This window comes from Hemiscyllium ocellatum, chromosome 7 (assembly GCF_020745735.1).
Source record: "Hemiscyllium ocellatum isolate sHemOce1 chromosome 7, sHemOce1.pat.X.cur, whole genome shotgun sequence".
Classification (NCBI taxonomy): Eukaryota; Metazoa; Chordata; class Chondrichthyes; order Orectolobiformes; family Hemiscylliidae; genus Hemiscyllium; species Hemiscyllium ocellatum.
The window spans coordinates 60,573-79,005 of record NC_083407.1 but is presented as its reverse complement, the minus strand read 5'-3'; the positions used below and the strand labels follow the sequence as shown (position 1 = coordinate 79,005).

Genomic DNA, 18,433 nt, shown 5'->3' with positions numbered 1-18,433 from the left:
CAGTTACTTACTCCTCTCACTCTACATCTATGACATCTTGTTCTAGAAGGTCCCACGAGGGGGAATATCTATTCAACATCCACCTTATCAATCCCCTTTAGCATTTTCTATACTTCAATCAGATCCTCTCCTCATTCTTCTGAACTCCAGCGAGTACAAGCCCAAGCTATTTAACGAGTCTTCGTTCGACAGCCCTTTCATCCCTAGAATCAATCTGGTGAACCTCCTCTGTACTGCCTCAATTGCCACCACATCCCTCCTCTAGTAAGGAGACCAAAACTGGACACAGCACTCTCGGTGTGGTCATGTCAATTACTACTTAATAGTTAAAAACACTTCTTTACTTTTATAATTCAGCAGAGGAGGATAAAGGGTTTAATTTTTAAAAAAATCAAAGTTAAAAATCACATAATACCAAGTTATAGTCCATCAGATTTAATTGGAAGCACACTAGCTTTCGGAGCCCCGCTCGTTCATCAGGTGGTTGGTGAAGGAGTGGTGCTCCGAAAGCTAGTGTGCTTCCAAATTAAACCTGTTGGACTATAACCTGGTGTTGTGTGATTTTTAACTTTGTACACCCCAGTCCAACACCGGCATCTCCAAATCATAGAAGATCAAAGTAAGCTTGCAGAAAACATAAAAACTGACTGCAAAAGCTTCTATAGATACGTGGAGAGAAAAAACTGGTGAAGCCGAATGTAGGCTCCTTACAGTTAGAATCAGACAAATTCATAATGGACAAAGAGATGGCAGACCAATCGAACAAATAATTTGGATCTGTCTGCAAGTATGAAGGAAGTGAAGGAGGTCCTTATTAGTCAGGAAATGGTTATGGGGAAATTGATGGGATTAAAACCTGATAAATCCCTAGGGCCTGATGCTCTACATCCCAGAGTACTTAAGGAAGTGGCTCTAGAAATAATGGAAGCATTGGTGATCATTTTCCAGCATTCTACAGACTCCAATGGACTGCAGGATAGCTAATGTAACCCCACTCTGTAGAAAAGGAGGGAGACAGAAAACAGTGAATTGTATGCTGGTTAGCCGAACATTGGTAGTGGGGAAAATGATGGAACCAATTAGTAAGGGGGTAACAGAGTCTAGATTAGAGTAGTGCTGGAAAAGCACAGCAGGTCAGGCATCATTCGAGGAGCAGGAAAATTGACGTTTTGGGCAAAAGCTCTTAATCGGGAATGAAGGGCTTTTGCCTGAAACAACAATTTTTCTGCTCCACGGATGCTGCCTGACCTGCTGTGCTTTTCCAGCACCATTCTAATCTAGACTCTGGTTTCCAGCATCTGCAGTCCACACTTTTGCTTAAGGAGGTAACAACTGAGCATTTGCAAAGCAGTGACAGAATCAATCCAGTCAGCATGGATTCATTAAAGGGGAAATCATGACAAATCTTCTGGAGATTTTTTTTGAGGATGTGACCAGTACAGTGGTCAAGGGTGAATCAGTAGTTGTTGTGTATTCGACTTTCAAAAGGCTTTTGACAAGGTTCCACACAAGAGATTAGTAAGGAAAACTACAGCTCACAGTATTGGAGGTAATATATTGATGTGGATAGAAAACTGGTTGGCAGGCAGGAAGCAGAGAATTGGAATAACAGGTTCTTCTTGGAGTGGCAGGCAGTGATGAGTGGGATACTGCAGGGTTCAGTGCTGGGACCCCAGCTGTTTTCAACTTACGTTAACAATTTGGACAAATGAATTAACTGCAGTATCTCCAAATTTGCAGACGACACTAAGCTGGGTGGCAGTGTATGCTGTGAGGAGGATGGCTAAGAGGCTGCAGAGTGACTTGGATAGACCAGGTGAGTTAGTAAATACTTAGCAAATGCAATATAATGTGGATAAATGTGAAGTTATCCACTTTGATGGCAAAAATGGCAAGGCAATTATTATGACTGCGACAGCAGTTTAGGAAAAAGTGAGGTGCAACAGTCACTGAAGGTTGGTATGCAGTTGCAGCAGGCGTTGAAGAAAGCTAATGAAACAGTGACCTTCATAGCGAGAGGATTTGAGTATAGGAGTAAGGATGTCTTGCTGCAGTTATACAGGGCCTTGATGAAGCCACACCTTGAATACTGGGTATAGCTTTGGTCTCCCAGTCTGAGGAACGTTCTTGCTAACGAGGGAATCCAGCGAAGGTTCACCAGACTGATTCCCAGGACGCAGGACTGACAGATAAAGAAAGACTGGATCAACTGGACTTGTATGTACTGGAGTTCAGAAGAATGGGGTCCCGAGGGGGCAGGGGGAGGGGGATATGGGTGGTATCTCATAGAAACACATAAAATTCTGATGAGACTGGACAGGTTAGACGCAGGAAGAATGTTCCCAAAAGAAAATCGCACAATACCCACACCATTTAAACTAATGGGGCTAGAATCACGTTATAGCCAATACAGGTAAGGAAATGAAGGGCTTTTGCCCGAAACGTTGATTTTCCATCTCGGATACTGCCTGACCTCCTGTGCTTTTCCAGCACCACATTCTTGACTCTAATCTTCAGCATCTGCAGTCCTTACTTTTGCCACATCCAATGGATGCCCATTACCTACCTTGCTGGTTACATCCTCAAAGAAATCCAGCAAGTTTATCAAGCCTGAGTTACCCTTCATGAAACTGTGCTGGCACTGGTAAATTCAGCTTTGTTTTCCAAGTGTGCAATTACGTCCTCCTTTATGATTGACTCCAGCAAATTCCCCACTACGACTAACTGGTCTGTTTCTGAATTTTTGCCTGTGTCTTTTTTTGAATAAGTTCATACTGGCATATTTTCAAACCATTGGTATCTTTCCAAAATCCAGGTAAATTTGGAAAATCATACTGATATTGCCACTATCTCTGGTGCAATCTTATTTAATAGCTGAAGCCTGGGGGCTTACCTGCCTTTAATCCCATCAGTTTACTTAATACCTTCTCCCTAATTTTACTAATTTCACCAAGTTCCTCTGTAGAAACTGCAGTTTTTGGTAAGAAATTATCATCTTCCACTGCGAAAACAGACAAAATCTTGGCTTAGTGCCTCTGCTATTTCTGAGTTTCCCATTATTATCTCACCATTTTCATCCTCTAATTTTCTTCCTTTTTATATACTTATAGAAGCTTTTAGTATCAGTGTTTGTTTTCTGCTAGTTTCTTTTTGTAGTTCATCTTAGATCTTTTGATTTTATTTTTAATAATCCTTGGCTGATATTGAAAGTTCTCCCTGGCCTCCAACGTGCTAACGTTTGCAGTGTTCTAGCAAAAAGGATAAATAGGGTAGTCACTAGGGCTTTAAACTCCTAAGTTGGGGGGAGAAATGGAAAGGGAAAATAACAGGAAGTATGATGGTAAATAAAGTGATAAGGGTACTTAACCTGAATGCTCGTAGCATTCATAACAAGTTTGATGAGTTAACGGCACAAATCATCGCAAATGAATATGATTTATTAGTCATTACAGACACATGATTACAGGATGGTCACAAATGGGAGTTAAATATCCAGGGGCACCAGACTATTTGGAAGGACAGACAGGAAGGTAAGCGAGGTGGTGTAGCTCTGATAATCAATGATGACATCAAGGTGGTGCTGAGAGATGATATAGGTTCTATCGAGAATAAGGTTGAATCTATTTTGGTGGAAATTAGAAATTCTAAGAAGAAAAAGTCACTGATAGGCATATTCTATAGGCAACCAAATAATAGCATCATGTTGGGGAAGGCAATAAACAAAGAAATAACTACTGTGTTCTTTGAAGAAGTAACAAAGAGGATTGATGAGGGCAGAGTGGTAGACATGATCTACATGGACTTCAGTAAGGCATTCAACAAGGTTGCCCATGGGAGACTGGTTAGCAACATTAGATCTCATGGAACACAGGGATAACTTGTCATTTGGATACAGAACTGGCTCAAAGATAAAAGACAGAGGGTGATTGTGGGAAGGTTGTTTTCAGACTGGAAGCCTGTGACCAGTGGAGTGCCCCAAGGATCGGCACTGGTCCACTACTTTTCATCATTTATATAAATGATTTGGATGTGAGCTGAAGAGATATGGTTAGTAACTTTGCAGATGACACCAAAATTGGAAGTGTAGTGGACAGCAGAGAAGGTTACCTCGGATTACAACGGGATCTTGATCAGATGGGCCAATGGGCTGAGAAGTGGAGTTTAATTCAGATAAATGCAAGGTGCTGCATTTTGGGATAGCAAATCTTAGCAGGACTTATACACTTAATGGTAAGGTCCTAGGGAATGTTGCTGAACAAAGAGACCTTGGAGTGCAGCTCCTTGAAAGTGGAGTTGCAGGTAGATAGGATAGTGAAGAAGGCGTTTGGTATGTTTTCCTTTATTGGTCAGAGTATTGAGTACAGGAGTTGGAAGTCATGTGGCTGTACAGGAAATTGGTTAGGCCATTTTTGGAATATTGTGTGCAATTCTGGTCCCCTTCCTATCAGAAGGATGTTGTGAAACTTGAAAGGGTTCAGAAAAGATTTACAAGGATGTTACCAGGGTTGGAGGATTTGACCTATAGGGAGATTGAATAGGCTAGGGCTGTTTTCCCTGGAGCAACGGAGGCTGAGGGGTGAGCTTATAAAATCATGAGGGGCATGGATAGGATGAATAGACAAGGAGTTTTCCCTGGGGTCGGGGAGTCCAGAACAAGAAGGCATAAGTTTAGTTTGAGAGGGGAAAGATATAAAAGAGACCTATGGGGCAACGTTTTCATCCAGAGAATTGTGCATGTGTGGAATGGGCTGCCAGAGGAAGTGGTGGAGGCTAGTACAAATGCTGGATAGGTAGACATGATCTATATGGACATCAGTAAGGCGTTCAACAAGGTTCCCCATGGGAGACTGGTTAGCAAGGTTAGATCTCATGGAAAACAGGGCGAACTCCTCATTTGGATACAGAACTGGCTCAAAGGTAGAGGACTGATGGTGGTTGTGGGAGGGTTGCTTAAAAGGCATCTGGATGGGTATATGAATAGGAAGGGATATGGGCCAGGTGCTGGCAGGTGGGACTAGACTAGATTGGGATATCTTGTTGGCATGGAAGAGTTGAACCAAAGAGTATGTTTCCGTGCTGTACATCTCTATGATTCTATAATGCTTGTACAAATGGTATGGCAATTATCATGAGGGATTTTAATCTACATGTTGATTAATCGATCCAAGTTGGCCGGAGTAGCCTTGAGGAAGGGTTCAGCGAATGTAACCGCAACAGTTCTCTTGAACAGTATGTAATGGAACCAATGGGAGTGCAAGCTATCCTAGATCTGGTCCTATGCTTAAACAAGGGAGACTACAATACAATGAGGAAGGACTTGGCTAAAGTAGACTGGAAACAAAGATTTTATGGTGGGACAGTTAAAGAGCAGTGAGGAACTTTCAAAGCAATTTTTCAAAGTGCTCAGTGAAAGTATATTCCAGTTAAAAGGAAGGACAATAAGAAATGGGGTAATCTGCTATGGGTATCAAAGGCAATAAGGGAGGCTATCAAGGTGAAAGAGAAGGCATACGAAGTGGCCAAGAACAGCAGGAAACTGTTGATTGGGAATGATTGGGAAAATTTTAAAGATCAACAGAAAGCCACAAAAAGAGCTATAAAGAAAAGTAAGATACAACATGAGAAAAAAACTAGCACAGAATATAAAGACAGGTAGCAAAAGTTTCTATAAATATATAAAATGAGCTAGAGTGGCTAAAGTAAACGTTAGTCCTTTAGAAGATGAGAAGAGGCATTTAGTTATGAGATATGATGAAAGGCCGAGGCTTTGAATAGGTACTTTGTGTCGGTCTTCATAGTGGAAGACACTAATAACATGTCAGCAATTGACAAAGAGACGAAGATATGTAAAGTCATGGAAACAATCATTGTTACGGAAGAGGTAGTGTTGTACAAGCTAATGGAGCTAAGGATAGACAAGTCTCCTGGCCCTGTTGGAATGCATCCAGGGTGCTATAAGAGATGGCAAGAGAAATAGCAAGTGCACTTGTGGTAATTTTCAAAAATTCGCTAGACTCTAGGGCAGTTCCAGCAGATTGGAAAACAGCAAATGCAATACCACTGTTTAAAAAGGGAGTTAGACAAAAGATGGGGAATTATAGACCTGTTAGCTTAACCTTTGTAGTGGGGAAGATGCTCGAGTCTGTTACCAAGGATGAGATAGCAAGGTATCTAGATCGAAACTGTCCCATTGGCCAGACGCAGCATGGGTTCATGAAAGGCAGGTCATGCTTAACTAATCTTCTGGAAATCTATGAAGACATTAGGAGCAAGATGGACAACTGGGACCTAGTAGATGTGGTGTACCTAGATTTCCAAAAGGCCTTCGATAAGGTGCCACACAAGAGGCTGTTACATAAGATAAATATGCTTGATGTTACAGGTAAAGTATAAGCATGGAAACAAGATTGGTTGAGTAACAAGAAGCAAAGACTGGGGATAAGTGAGAGTTATTTTGGTTGTCAATCAGTAACCAGTGGTGTGCCTCAAGAATCGGTGTTAGGACTGCAATTATTCACAATTAATATAGATGATTTGAAGTTGGAGACCACATGTAGTGTGTCAAAGTTTGCAAATGACACTAAGATGAGTGGCAGAGCAAAATGTGCAGAGGACTATGAAATTTTGCAGAGGAACATAGATGCTTTAAGTGAGTGGGCAAAGATCTGGCAGATGGAATACAATGTTAATAAATGTGAAGTCATCCATTGGTAGGAGTATCAGTAAAAAGGATTATTACTTAAATGGTAAAAATTTGCAACATGCTGCTATGCAGAGGGACCTGGGTATCCTTGTGCATGAATCACAGAGGGTTGGTCTGCAAGTACAATAAGTAATTAGGGAAGCAAATGGAATTTTGTCTTTCGTTGTTAAAGGGATGGAGTTTAAAAGCAGGGAGGTTATGTTACAGTTGTGCAGGGTGCTGGTGAGGCCATACCTCGAGTACTGCATGTAGTTTTACACTCCTTACTTGAGAAAGGATGTACTGGCACTAGAAGGGGTGCAGAGGAGGTTCACCAGGTTGATTCCAGGGTTGGTTTAAGAGGACAGACTAAGTAGACTGGGATTATATTCACTGGAACTTAGAAGAATAATGGGGGGAATCTTATAGAAACATATAAAATTATGAATGGAATAGATAACATAGACATAGAGAGGACCTTTCCACTGGCAGGTGAAACTAGGACAAGAGAGCATAGCCGCAAAATTAGGGGGAGCAGATTTAGGACTGAATTGAGAGGGAACTTCTTCACCCAGAGGGTTGTAAGTGTACGGAATTCCTATCCCAGTGAAGTCGTTGATGCTACTTCAGTAAACATTCTTAAAGCTAAGATAATTTTTTTTTAACAATAAATTAAGGGATACGGTGAGAGCGCAGGTAAGTGCAGCTGATTCACAAAAAGATCAGCTATGATCTGATCGAATGGCAGGGCAGACTCGAAGGGCCAGATGGTTCTTGTGTTCCTAGTTCTTATGTTAAGTGCCCCGCTAGCATTTTTTTATATTCCTCAAAGAACTCTGCTATGTTAAGCCTCAGTATCCTTTTTCTCCTTTTATTTAGGAGATGTTCTATGTGGGCTTCATTGACTGAGCAAACATTCTGTTGCCCAGACTGAGTTCCTCAGGGGTGCGCCCTAAATCCAACCATTTTCAGCTGTTTTAACAACGATCTTCTCTCCATCAAAGGTTAGGAGTGGAGATATTTGCTGATGAACACACAATGTTTGGAACCATTCGCGACTCCTCAGGTACTAAAGGAGTCCATGTCCAAATGCAGCAAGATCTGGACAACATCCAGGCTTAGGCTATAAGTGGCATGCATCACACAAATGCCAGACAATTATCATCACCAATAAGAGAAAATCTAACTACCATTCAATGGTGTTACTATGACTGAATCCCCCAACAATACTCAAGAAGCTTGACACTATTCAGCACAAAGCAGCTCACTTGAACACAGAAACATAGAAAAGTACAGCACAGAACAGGCCCTTCGGCCCACAGTGTTGCGCCGAGGAATATTCCTAATCTAAAATGAAATAACTTAACCTATGCACCCCTCAATTCATTGCTGTCCATGTGCATGTCCAGCAGTTGCTTAAGTGTCCCTAATGATTATGCTTCCACTACCATTGCTGGCAATGCATCCCATACATTCACAACTCTCTGTGTAAAGAACCGACCTCTGACATTCCTCCTAACATCTTAAACTATGACCCCTCGTGCCAGTCAATCCTGCCCTGGGAAAAGTCTCTGGCTATTGACTACCTATTCCTCTTATTACCTTGTACACTTCAATCAGGTCACCTCTCTTCCTCCTCCTCTCCAGACAGACAAGTCCAAGCTTAGTCAACCTTTCTTTGTGAGGCAAGCCCTCCAGTCCAGGGAGCATCCTGGTAATCCTTCTTCACACTCTCTCCAAATCCTCCATAACTTTCCTATAGTAGGGCGACCAGAACTGGACACAATATTCCAAATGAGGTCTGACCAGAGTATTGTAGAGCTGCAGCAAAACCTTGCTATTTCAACCTGCCAAGAATCCTGTCTTTAATCCTATATTCAGCATTAGAGTTTGACCTTCCAAAATACATCACTTTGCATTTATCCAGGTTGAACTCCATTTACCATTTCTCAGCCCAGCTCTGCATCCTGTTCTATGTCGTGCTGAAGTCTGCAATTGCCCTCGATATTATCAACGGTACCTCCAACCTGTGTGTCATCAGCAACATTACTAACCCATCCCTCAACCTCCTCATCCAAGTCATTTATAAAAACTACAAAGAGCAGATGCCTAGGAACAGAGCCCTGTGGCACACCACTCACCACTGACTTCCAGGCAAAATACTTATCGTCAACAACCGCTCTCTGCCTTCTGTCAGCCAACCAATTCTGAATCCAGACAGCCAAATTTCCCTGTACCCCATATCTCCTGACTTTATGAATGAGCCTACCGTGGGGAACCTTATCAAATGCCTTGCTGAAGTCCATATACACCGCATCCACTGCTCGACGTTCATCAACGTGTCTTGACACCTCCTCAAAAACATTTCAATAAGATCTGTGAGGAATGACCTATCCCTCACAAAGCCATGCTGACTGCCTTTATCCGCTATGCTTTTCCAAATGACTGGCTCAACCACAAGCATCCACTCCCTCCTGCACCAACAGTCAGTATCACGGATGTATACTACCTACAAAATGCATTGCAGAAATTAACTAAAGATCCTCAGACAACAGCTTCCAAATCCAAGATCACTTCTATTTAGAAGAACATGGGCAGCAGATACATAGGAAGATCACCACCTACAGAATTCCCTCTGGACCAAAAAGTTGCCTCTGCTTTCCCTCCATAATTACTTCCAGACCTATTGAGGTTCTCCAATAATTCCTATTTAGTTACAGATGTTTGCTATTGGTAACAGGACTGGAAAGATGATGCAAGTTAATTACTGCTCTAAGGATAGTGTAAACATTTCAGCTTCAAGATACTGCTATACTCAGGAACTGGTAGCTGGTTGGACAGATGCTGGCCAGCCAATCGCACAGAATGTTGAAATGAAAAGAGAAAACAAAGATTGAATTGGTTCTGATTAGGGTTTGGGCAGGGGTCAGTTTTAATTTGGAACCTTCAGGAGTGGGTGCCTTTTGTTTTTGCTCTCTCTAGTCATCATCCAATAATCAACTTCAAAGGACTGTATATATTCCATGTTGTTGAAGAGATCATATTGAAGGTACTAAGAAAGGAATCTGATCTGTAAGAAATAAGTAAAACTGTCTAGAGGTCTGTGGAAGCTGTTTGCATTGGCTGGTAATCTTGAAATTCTAGCCAGATTTACAATCTTATGTACCTGTAGTCTAACCAATTGTCCAAGGATTTCATGAAGGCCTGATATTCCGCAATTCTTTTTGTCTTTTTTTAATTTATCCCTTAACAGAGCCTGTCAGTCAGTCCGTGAGTAGGGTTTATAATCAAAGAAGGTCATAGATATTAATTAGATTAATTAGATTGCCTTGTACTTTATCTGTGATCTGCTAATGTTACATTTTTAGTAATAGATGGTTAACTTTTGTTGAAGTTATAAACTTGGTGTCCAAGATCTGTTATTTGTCAAGTCTGCGTTAGGAACAATTGAGCTACTTTGAGGGTCACTATTTGCTTTAATTTCACTGTATTAAGAATCCAGTGATAGAGGCTGGTTTGGTTTTGCTTGCTATGCCTTTGTCATAACAGTCTACCCACAATGCCATTAAGGATGGAGTTCCAGGATTTTAACCAGCAACCCTGAAGGAACAGCAATGTCTTTCCAAGTCTGGATGGTAAGTGGCTTTGGGGTAGACCATGCAGGTGTGGTGTCCCCATGTATTTTCTGCCCTCATCTTTTCTGGTTGATAGTAGTCAGACTTTTGGAAGGTATAAGAACACAGAATAGTACACCACGCAAACAGGCCTTTCAGCCCACTGTGTCTGTACTGACCATTACAAACTAAATCTATCTGCCTGCACATGATCCATATAATAGGGTAGGGGAATGGATCTCTTCGGAGAGCCTGTGTGGACTTGTTGGACCAAATAGCCTATTTTCACACTGTAGGGATTCTATGATGACATCTGACATCCCTCTATCCCCTGCCTGATCAGTGTCAATCTAAATGTTTCTTAAATATTGCTATCATATCTGCTTCAACCACCACCCCAGCAGCATGCTCAAGGCACTATTATCTTCTATGTAAAAATACATGCATCACCCTGTCAACTTAAACTTATGCACACTAGTTTCTGAGATATTCATCTTAGGAAAAAGACTCCGATTATCTGCCTAATTCGTGCTTCTCATAATTTTACGTACTTGTTTCAGGTCGCCCCTCAGCATCTGAAGCTCCAATGAAAACAATCCAAGCTTGTCCAATCTCTGCATCCTTCCAGATTTGGGAACCAGAACTGCACACAATACTCCAAATGTGGCATGACTAAAGTTTTAAACATCCTCAATATGACTTGACAACTTCTACACTCAATGCACTGACCTGGTGAAGGCAAGAATGCTGTATACCACCTTTGCCACCTTATCCACTTGTGTGGTCACTTTCAGTGAGCTATTGATTTGAACCCCAAGATCCTTCTGAATATCAATGCTCCTAAAGGGTCTGGCCATTTATTGCATACTTTACTTTTGCATTTGACCTCCCAAAATGCATCAACTCATACTCATCCAGATTACACGCCATCTGCCATTTCTTCACTCAATTTTCCAACTGATTTATATCTTGCTCTATCCTTTGACAACTTTCCTCACTATCCAAAACACCACAAATTTTCTGGAAAGTTACGAATCAGATTACCTACAATTTTATTCAAATTATTTATATTACAAACATCAACAATTCCAGCCCTGATTCTTGTGGAACAACACTGTGCACTCATCTTGAGTCAAAATAAAAACTCTCCAAAATATCCTCTGTCTTCTAAGACCAAACCAATTTTGAATCCAACTTGTCAACTCACTATAGATCTCATGTAATGTAATCTTCTGGAACTGCCTGCCATGCTTTAGTAAAATCCATGTCGACAACATCCATTATCCTGCCCTCATCAACCATCATCAAAAAAAACTCAATCAACTTTCTGAGCCAACCCTCCCTCTACACAAAACCATGCTAACTCTCTATAATAACGTGTTGTCTAAGGTGTTTGGTGAATTTAAGCAGGGCATCTTAGAGATGGTACACAATATTTCTACATTATAGTTTTTACATTTCTCTGAAATTTGGTGATAGATTTGATCCTTTATTTCTCCCTGACTGTTTGGTGCCCTAGTGGACAGACCCAGCAGTGTTTTTGCCCCTTTTATGTTTACTTACATCTATCCAAACGGCTTTATTTGATGATCCTTTCAAGACATCAACTGTCTTCACTGGCATGATCAATTCCTAAGTTAATACTGAGATCTCTTCCCCTTTTAATTCCCCTTTCTTATCAGAATACTCTATAACAGAAACATTGGGCTGCCAATCCTGCCCATCGTTCAGTCAAGTCTTGGTCATAGCTATAATTTCATTCTTCCATGTGCCCAGTAGATGAGCCCTCAGTTCATCTATTGTATTCTATAGATTTAGATTACTTAGTGTGGAAACAGGCCCTTCAGCGCAACAAATCCACATCGACCCTCTGAAGAGCAATTCACCCACACCTATTCCCCTACATTTACCCCTTCACCTAACACTACGGGCAATTTAGCCTAACTTGCACATTTTTGGACCGTGGGAGGAAACCGGAGCACCCAGAGGAAACCCACAAAGACACTGGGAGAATGTGCAAATCCACACAGACAGGTGCCTGAGGTGGGAATTGAACCTGGGTCACTGGCGCTGTAAGGCAGATGCTAACCACTGTGCCACCCATCAGGCCTCCTTAAATTAAAATATAGTCCACTTAGCCTTACTAAACTCTCACTTTTTTCTTGTTAATAACTAAAGTTTATAAGGCACAGGAGTTAGATGAGATGCTTCCAAGGAAATCAAAGGAAGTGGGACTGGAAACTACAGAGGCACCGGCAATAATCTTTCAATCTTCCTTGGATTCGAAGATGCTACTCGTGGGCTGGATATCTACAAACATTATGCCCTTGTTCCAAGAAGTTTGTAATGACAGGCCGAACAATTACAATTCACTAAGTTTAACCTCGGTTATGGGGAAACTTATAGAAATAACTATTCAAGGTAGAACTATTACTCACATGGAAAAATGTGGTTTGATTTTGAAGAGTGAGCAAAAACTAGTAAAGTGAAAATCATGTCCAGAGGTAACAGTGGCTGAAGGACCTGAACTGAAGGGAATTTATATTTGCCAGGAATTGGTGTTGGAGAGACTGTTAGGTCTGAAGGTTGTTAAGTCCCCGGGGCCTGATGGTCTACATCCCAGGGTACTGAAGGAGGTGGCTCTAGAAATCGTGGATGCGTTGGTGATTATTTTCCAAAGTTCAATAGATTCAGGATCAGTTCCTGCGGATTGGAGGGTGGCTAATGTTGTACCACGTTTTAAGAAAGGAGCGAGAGAGAAAGCAGGAAATTATAGACCATTTAGTCTGACCTCAGTGGTGGGAAAGATGCTGGAATCAATTATAAAGGATGAAAGTACGACACATCTGGATAGCAGTAACAGGATAGGTCAGAGGCAGCATGGATTTATGAAGGGGAAATCACGCTTGACTAATCTTCTGGAAATTTTTGAGGATGTAACTCTGAAGATGGACAAGGGAGATCCGGTGGATGTAGTGTACCTGGACTTTCAGAAAGCCTTTGATAAAGTCCCACATAGGAGGTTAGTGAGCAAAATTAGGGCGCATGGTATTGGGGACAAAGTAATAACTTGGATTGGCTGACAGGAAACAAAGAGTAGTGATAAACAGCTCCCTTTCGGAATGGCAGGCGGTGACCAGTGGGGTACCGCAGGGATCAGTGCTGGGACTGCAGCTTTTTACAATATATATTAATGATATAGAAGATGGTATTAATAATAACATTAGCAAATTTGCTGATGATACAAAGCTGGGTGGCAGGGTGAAATGTGAGGAGGATGTTAGGAGATTACAGGATGACCTGGACAGGTAGGTGAGTGGACAGATGCATGGCAGATACAGTTTAATGTGGATAAATGTATGGTTATCCACTTTGGTGGCAAGAACACGAAGGCAGATTACTACCTAAATGGAGTCAAGTTAGGTAAAGGGGCAGTACAAAGAGATCTGGGTGTTCTTGTACACCAGTCAATGAAGGCAAGCATGCAGGTACAGAGGTAGTGACGAAAGCTAATAGCATACTGGCCTTCATAACAAGAGGGATTGAGTATAGAAGCAAAGAGGTTCTTCTGCAGCTGTACAGGGCCCTGGTGAGACCGCACCTGGAATATTGTGTGCAGTTCTGGTCTCCAAATTTGAGGAGGATATTCTGGCTATTGAGGGAGTGCAGCGTAGGTTCACGAGGTCAATTCCTGGAATGGCAGGACTATCTTATGTTGAAAGATTGGAGCGACTGGGCTTGTATACCCTTGAGTTTAGAAGACTGAGAGGGGATCTGATTGAGACATATAAGATTATTAAAGGATTGGACACTCTGGAGGCAGGAAACATGTTTCCGCTGATGGGTAAGTCCCGAACCAGAGGACACAGCTTAAAAATAAGGGGTAGACCTTTAGGACAGAGATAAAGAGAAACTTCTTCACCCAGAGAGTGGTGGCTGTGTGGAATGCTCTGCCCCAGAAGGCAGTGGAGGCCCAGTCTCTGGATTCACCTCAGGACTCCCCACTGCTTGTCCACAAACATCTACTCCTACCATCACTCAGTAGCAGCAGTGTGTATTATCTACAAGATGCGCTGCAGAAATTCACCAAAGATCCTCAGACAGCACCCTCATAACCCACAACCACTTCCATCTACAAGGACAAGGGCAGGAAATACGTGGGAACACCACTATCTTCAAGTTCCCCTCCAAGCCACTCATCATCCTGACTTACCAGCATACAGATGTTCAGCATGGAAACAGAACTTTTGGTTCAATACATCCATGCTGACCAGATACTCGAAATAAATCTAGTCCCCTTTACCAGCATTTGGCAAATATCCTTCCAAGCCCTTCCTATTTATATACCCAGCCAAATGCCTTTTAAATGTTGCTATTGTACCAGCCTCCACCACTTCCTCTGACGATCAGTCTATACATGCATCACCCTCCGCATGAACAAGTTGTTCCTTAGGTCCCTTTTAAATCTTTCCCCTCTCACCCTAAACCCATATCCTCTATTTTGGACTCGCCCATCCCGGAGAAAAGATGTTTGTCTCTTTCTCTTATTCATGCCTCTCATGATTTTATAAACCTCTAGGGTCATCCCTCAGCCTCCAAAATTCAAGGGAGAATAGCCCCAGCCAATTCAGCCTCTCCACAGCTCAAGCCCTCCAACCTTGGCAACATCCTTGTAAATCTTTTCTGAAGCCTTTCAAGTTTCACAACATCTTTCCTATACCAGGGAGACCAGAATTGCACACAGTATTCCAAAAGTGGCTTAACCAATGTCGTGTACAACCTCAACATAACCTCCCAACTCCAGTACTCAATACTCTGACCAATAAAGAAAAGCATCCCAAATGCCTTCTTCATTATCCTATCTACCTGTGACTCTACTTTCAAGGAGCTATGAACCTGCACTCCATGGTCTCTTTGTTCAGCAACATTCCCTAGGACCTTACCATTACGTGTATAAGTCCTGCTAAGATTTGCTTTCCCAAAATGCAGCACCTCCCATTTATCTAAATTAAACTCCATCTCTCACTCCTCAGCCCAATGGCTTATCTGATCAAGATCCCGTTGTAATCCAACGTAACCTTATTCTGCACCTCCAATTTTGGTGCCATCTGCAAACCAACTAACTATACCTCTTCAGCTCACATCCAAATCATTTATTTCAATGACAAAAAGTAATGGATTTATTTCGCCATGTTCTGCACCTTCCATACACCCAGATGTAAAATACACATTTAGTATCTTCCCCACCTCTTGAGGTTCCACACGTAGGCAACCTTGCTGATCTTTAAGGGGCCCTCAGATTACAACGAGATCTTGATCAGATGGGCCAATGAGCTCAGGAGTGGCAGATGGAGTTTAATTTAGATAAATGCGAGATACTGCATTTTGGGAAAGCAAATCTTAGCAGGACTTATACACTTAATGGTAAGGCCCTAAGGAGTGTTGTTGAACAAAAAGACCTTGGTATGGAGGTTTATAGCTTCTTGAAAGTAGAGTTGCAGGTAGATAGGATGGTGAAGAAGGCATTTGGTATGCTTTTATTGGTCAGAGTATTGAGTACAGGTGTTGGGAGGTCATGTTGTGGCTATACATGACATTAATTAGGCCACCACTTTTGGAATATTGTGTGCAATTCTGGTCTCCTTCCTATCAGAATGATGTTGTGAAACTTGAAAAGATTCAGAAATGATTTACAAGGATGTCACCAGGGTTGGAGGATTTGACCTATAGGGCTGGGCTGAATAGGCTGGGGTTGTTTTCCCTGGAGCATCGGAGGCTGAGAGGTGACCTTATAGAGGCTTACAAAATTACGAGGGGCATGGATAGGGTAAATAGGCAAAGTCTTTTCCCTGGGGTCGGGGAGTCCAGAACTAGAGGGCATAGGTTTAGGGTGAGAGGAGAAAGATCTAAAAGAGGACTCTGGGGCAACTTTTTCACACGGAATAGTACGTGTATGAAATGAGCTGTCGGAGGAAGTGATGGAGGCTGGTACGATTGCAATATTTAGAAGACATCTGGATGGGTTTATGTATAGGAAGGTTAGGAGGAATATGGGCCGGGTGCTGGCAAGCAGGATTAGATTAGGTTGGGATATCTGGTCAGCATGGACAAGTTGGACCAGAGGTTGTGTTTCCATGCTGTACATCTCGATGACTCTTCTCTCCCTAGTTATCCTTTTTCCCTTAACGTATTTATAAGATCGCTTTTGATTCTCCTCAACCCTATTTGCCAAAGCTATCTTCGGTTCCATGTTTTCCCTCAAGTATATTCCCATTGCCTTTATCTTCTTCCAGGAATTCACTTAATCTCTGCTGTCTATAACTGACAAATGGTTCGTTCCTTTTCTTGACCAAAACCTCAATTACTTTAGTCGTCCAGCCTTGCCTTTCACCACAATGGGAGCAAATTGTCCCTAGACTCCTGTCATCTCATTTTTGAAGGCTTCCCATTTTCCAGCCATCCATTTACCTGCAAATATCCACCCCCAATTGACTTTTGAAACCCCTTGCCAAATACTATCTAAATTGGCCTTCCTCCAATTTAGAACTTTAACTTTTAGATCCGATCTGTCCTTTTCCAACACTACTTTAAAACTAACAGAATTGTGGTCGCTGGCCTCAAAATGCTCCCCTACTAACACCTCAGCCACCTGCCTTGCCTTTATTTTCCAAGATAAGTCAAGTGTTGCACCTTCTCTAGTAGGTACATCCACATACTGAATCAGAAAAGTTTCTTGTAAACACTTAAATTCCTCCAAAGTATATCGCCATTTCTTCACCATCGCTGGGTCAAAATCCTGGAATGCCCTCCCTAATGGCACTGTGGATCAACCCATAACAAGTGGACTGCAGCAGTTCAAGAAGACAGCCACAACCACCTTCTCAGGTGCAAGTAGGGACAGGCGATAAATGCTGACCAGCCAGCAACACCCACATCCCACAAAATCATGAAATGAAAAAAAAATTCAGATTTTTAGATTAGATTCCCTACAGTACAGAAACAAACCATTTGGCTCAACAAGTCCACACCAACCTTTCGAAGGTGTATTCTGGATCCGTGGTGCTGGAAGAGCACAGCAGTTCAGGCAGCATCCGATGAGTAGCTGTGCTCTTCCAGCACCACTGTACCAGAATCTGGTTTCCAGCATCTGCAGTCATTGTTTTTACCTTTCGAAGGTGTATCCCACCCAGAACCATTCCCCACCCTATATTTACCTCTGACTAATGCACCTAAAACTATGGGCAATTTAGTATGACCATTCAATTGATCTGCACACCTTTGGATTGAGAGAGGAAACCCATGCAGACACTTGGAGAATGTACAAACGCTACAAAGATAATCACCCAAGGCAGGAATTGGACCTGGATCTCTCGTGCTGTGAGGCAGCAGTGCTAACCATTGAGCCACTGCACCGACCAGTGGAGGTGAAGTTGTAAGTGAAGAGTTTTTTTTATTTCAGAGTCATGGCTCTTTGCTATTCTCTGGTAGAGGTGGAGTCATTGAATGTTTTGAAAATAGACATTTTCTCCACAAAAGCGACAGTCTGTAGTTATCTGATGTAGGAAAGATTGTGATGTTGTGGCTAATGAGGTTGTATCTGATCGTACTGAAAAGCAGAGCAGGTTTGAAGGGACAAAAGACCTACTACGAATTTATGTTTTATCTATTATTTGTACTTAAATCGTTGGATTTCAGGAGTTCCAGAGTATGATTTGGGTCTTATTTGGATAATGTCTCTAGATTCTCAGATCATACTATACCACAGGGCTTATCATGAACCCCCTGCTGCTTGTGCAAGAATGGCTGACAGTTAAATGACATCAATTTTTTGAAACATTACGATGGAAACAAGTTACGGCAGAGCAGTGATCTGAGATTGCAGGAAAATTTAAACTGAGTGGGTTCATTTCGGCAATTGAGGTAAACAGGAATAAACAAGATTTGGAGATGCCGGTGTTGAACTGGGAATAAAGAACAAATGCAGCACTGAAAGAACAGAGAGATCAATAAATGCGAAGAGAGAAGATGAATCCATTCCTTTGGTTGCAGAAACCTGAACTTGACAATTTACCTTACTCGCTCGCGCCATCTTCCAGAACCAACAGAACGATCGCGTCATTTCCTATTGTACAGTCAC

General features: G+C 42.1%; 1 protein-coding gene across 1 annotated transcript in view; it reads right to left on the bottom strand.

Moving 5' to 3' along the window:
• Positions 1-18,427, bottom strand: part of xrcc5 (X-ray repair complementing defective repair in Chinese hamster cells 5) — a 344,097-nt gene extending 325,670 nt beyond the window's left edge. The window contains exon 1 of the mRNA XM_060827769.1: positions 18,368-18,427. Within this exon, the coding sequence (XP_060683752.1) occupies positions 18,368-18,415 (48 nt within the window). The 5' untranslated portion in view covers positions 18,416-18,427. The remainder of the gene's footprint in view (positions 1-18,367) is intronic.
• Positions 18,428-18,433: the final 6 nt, after the last annotated feature.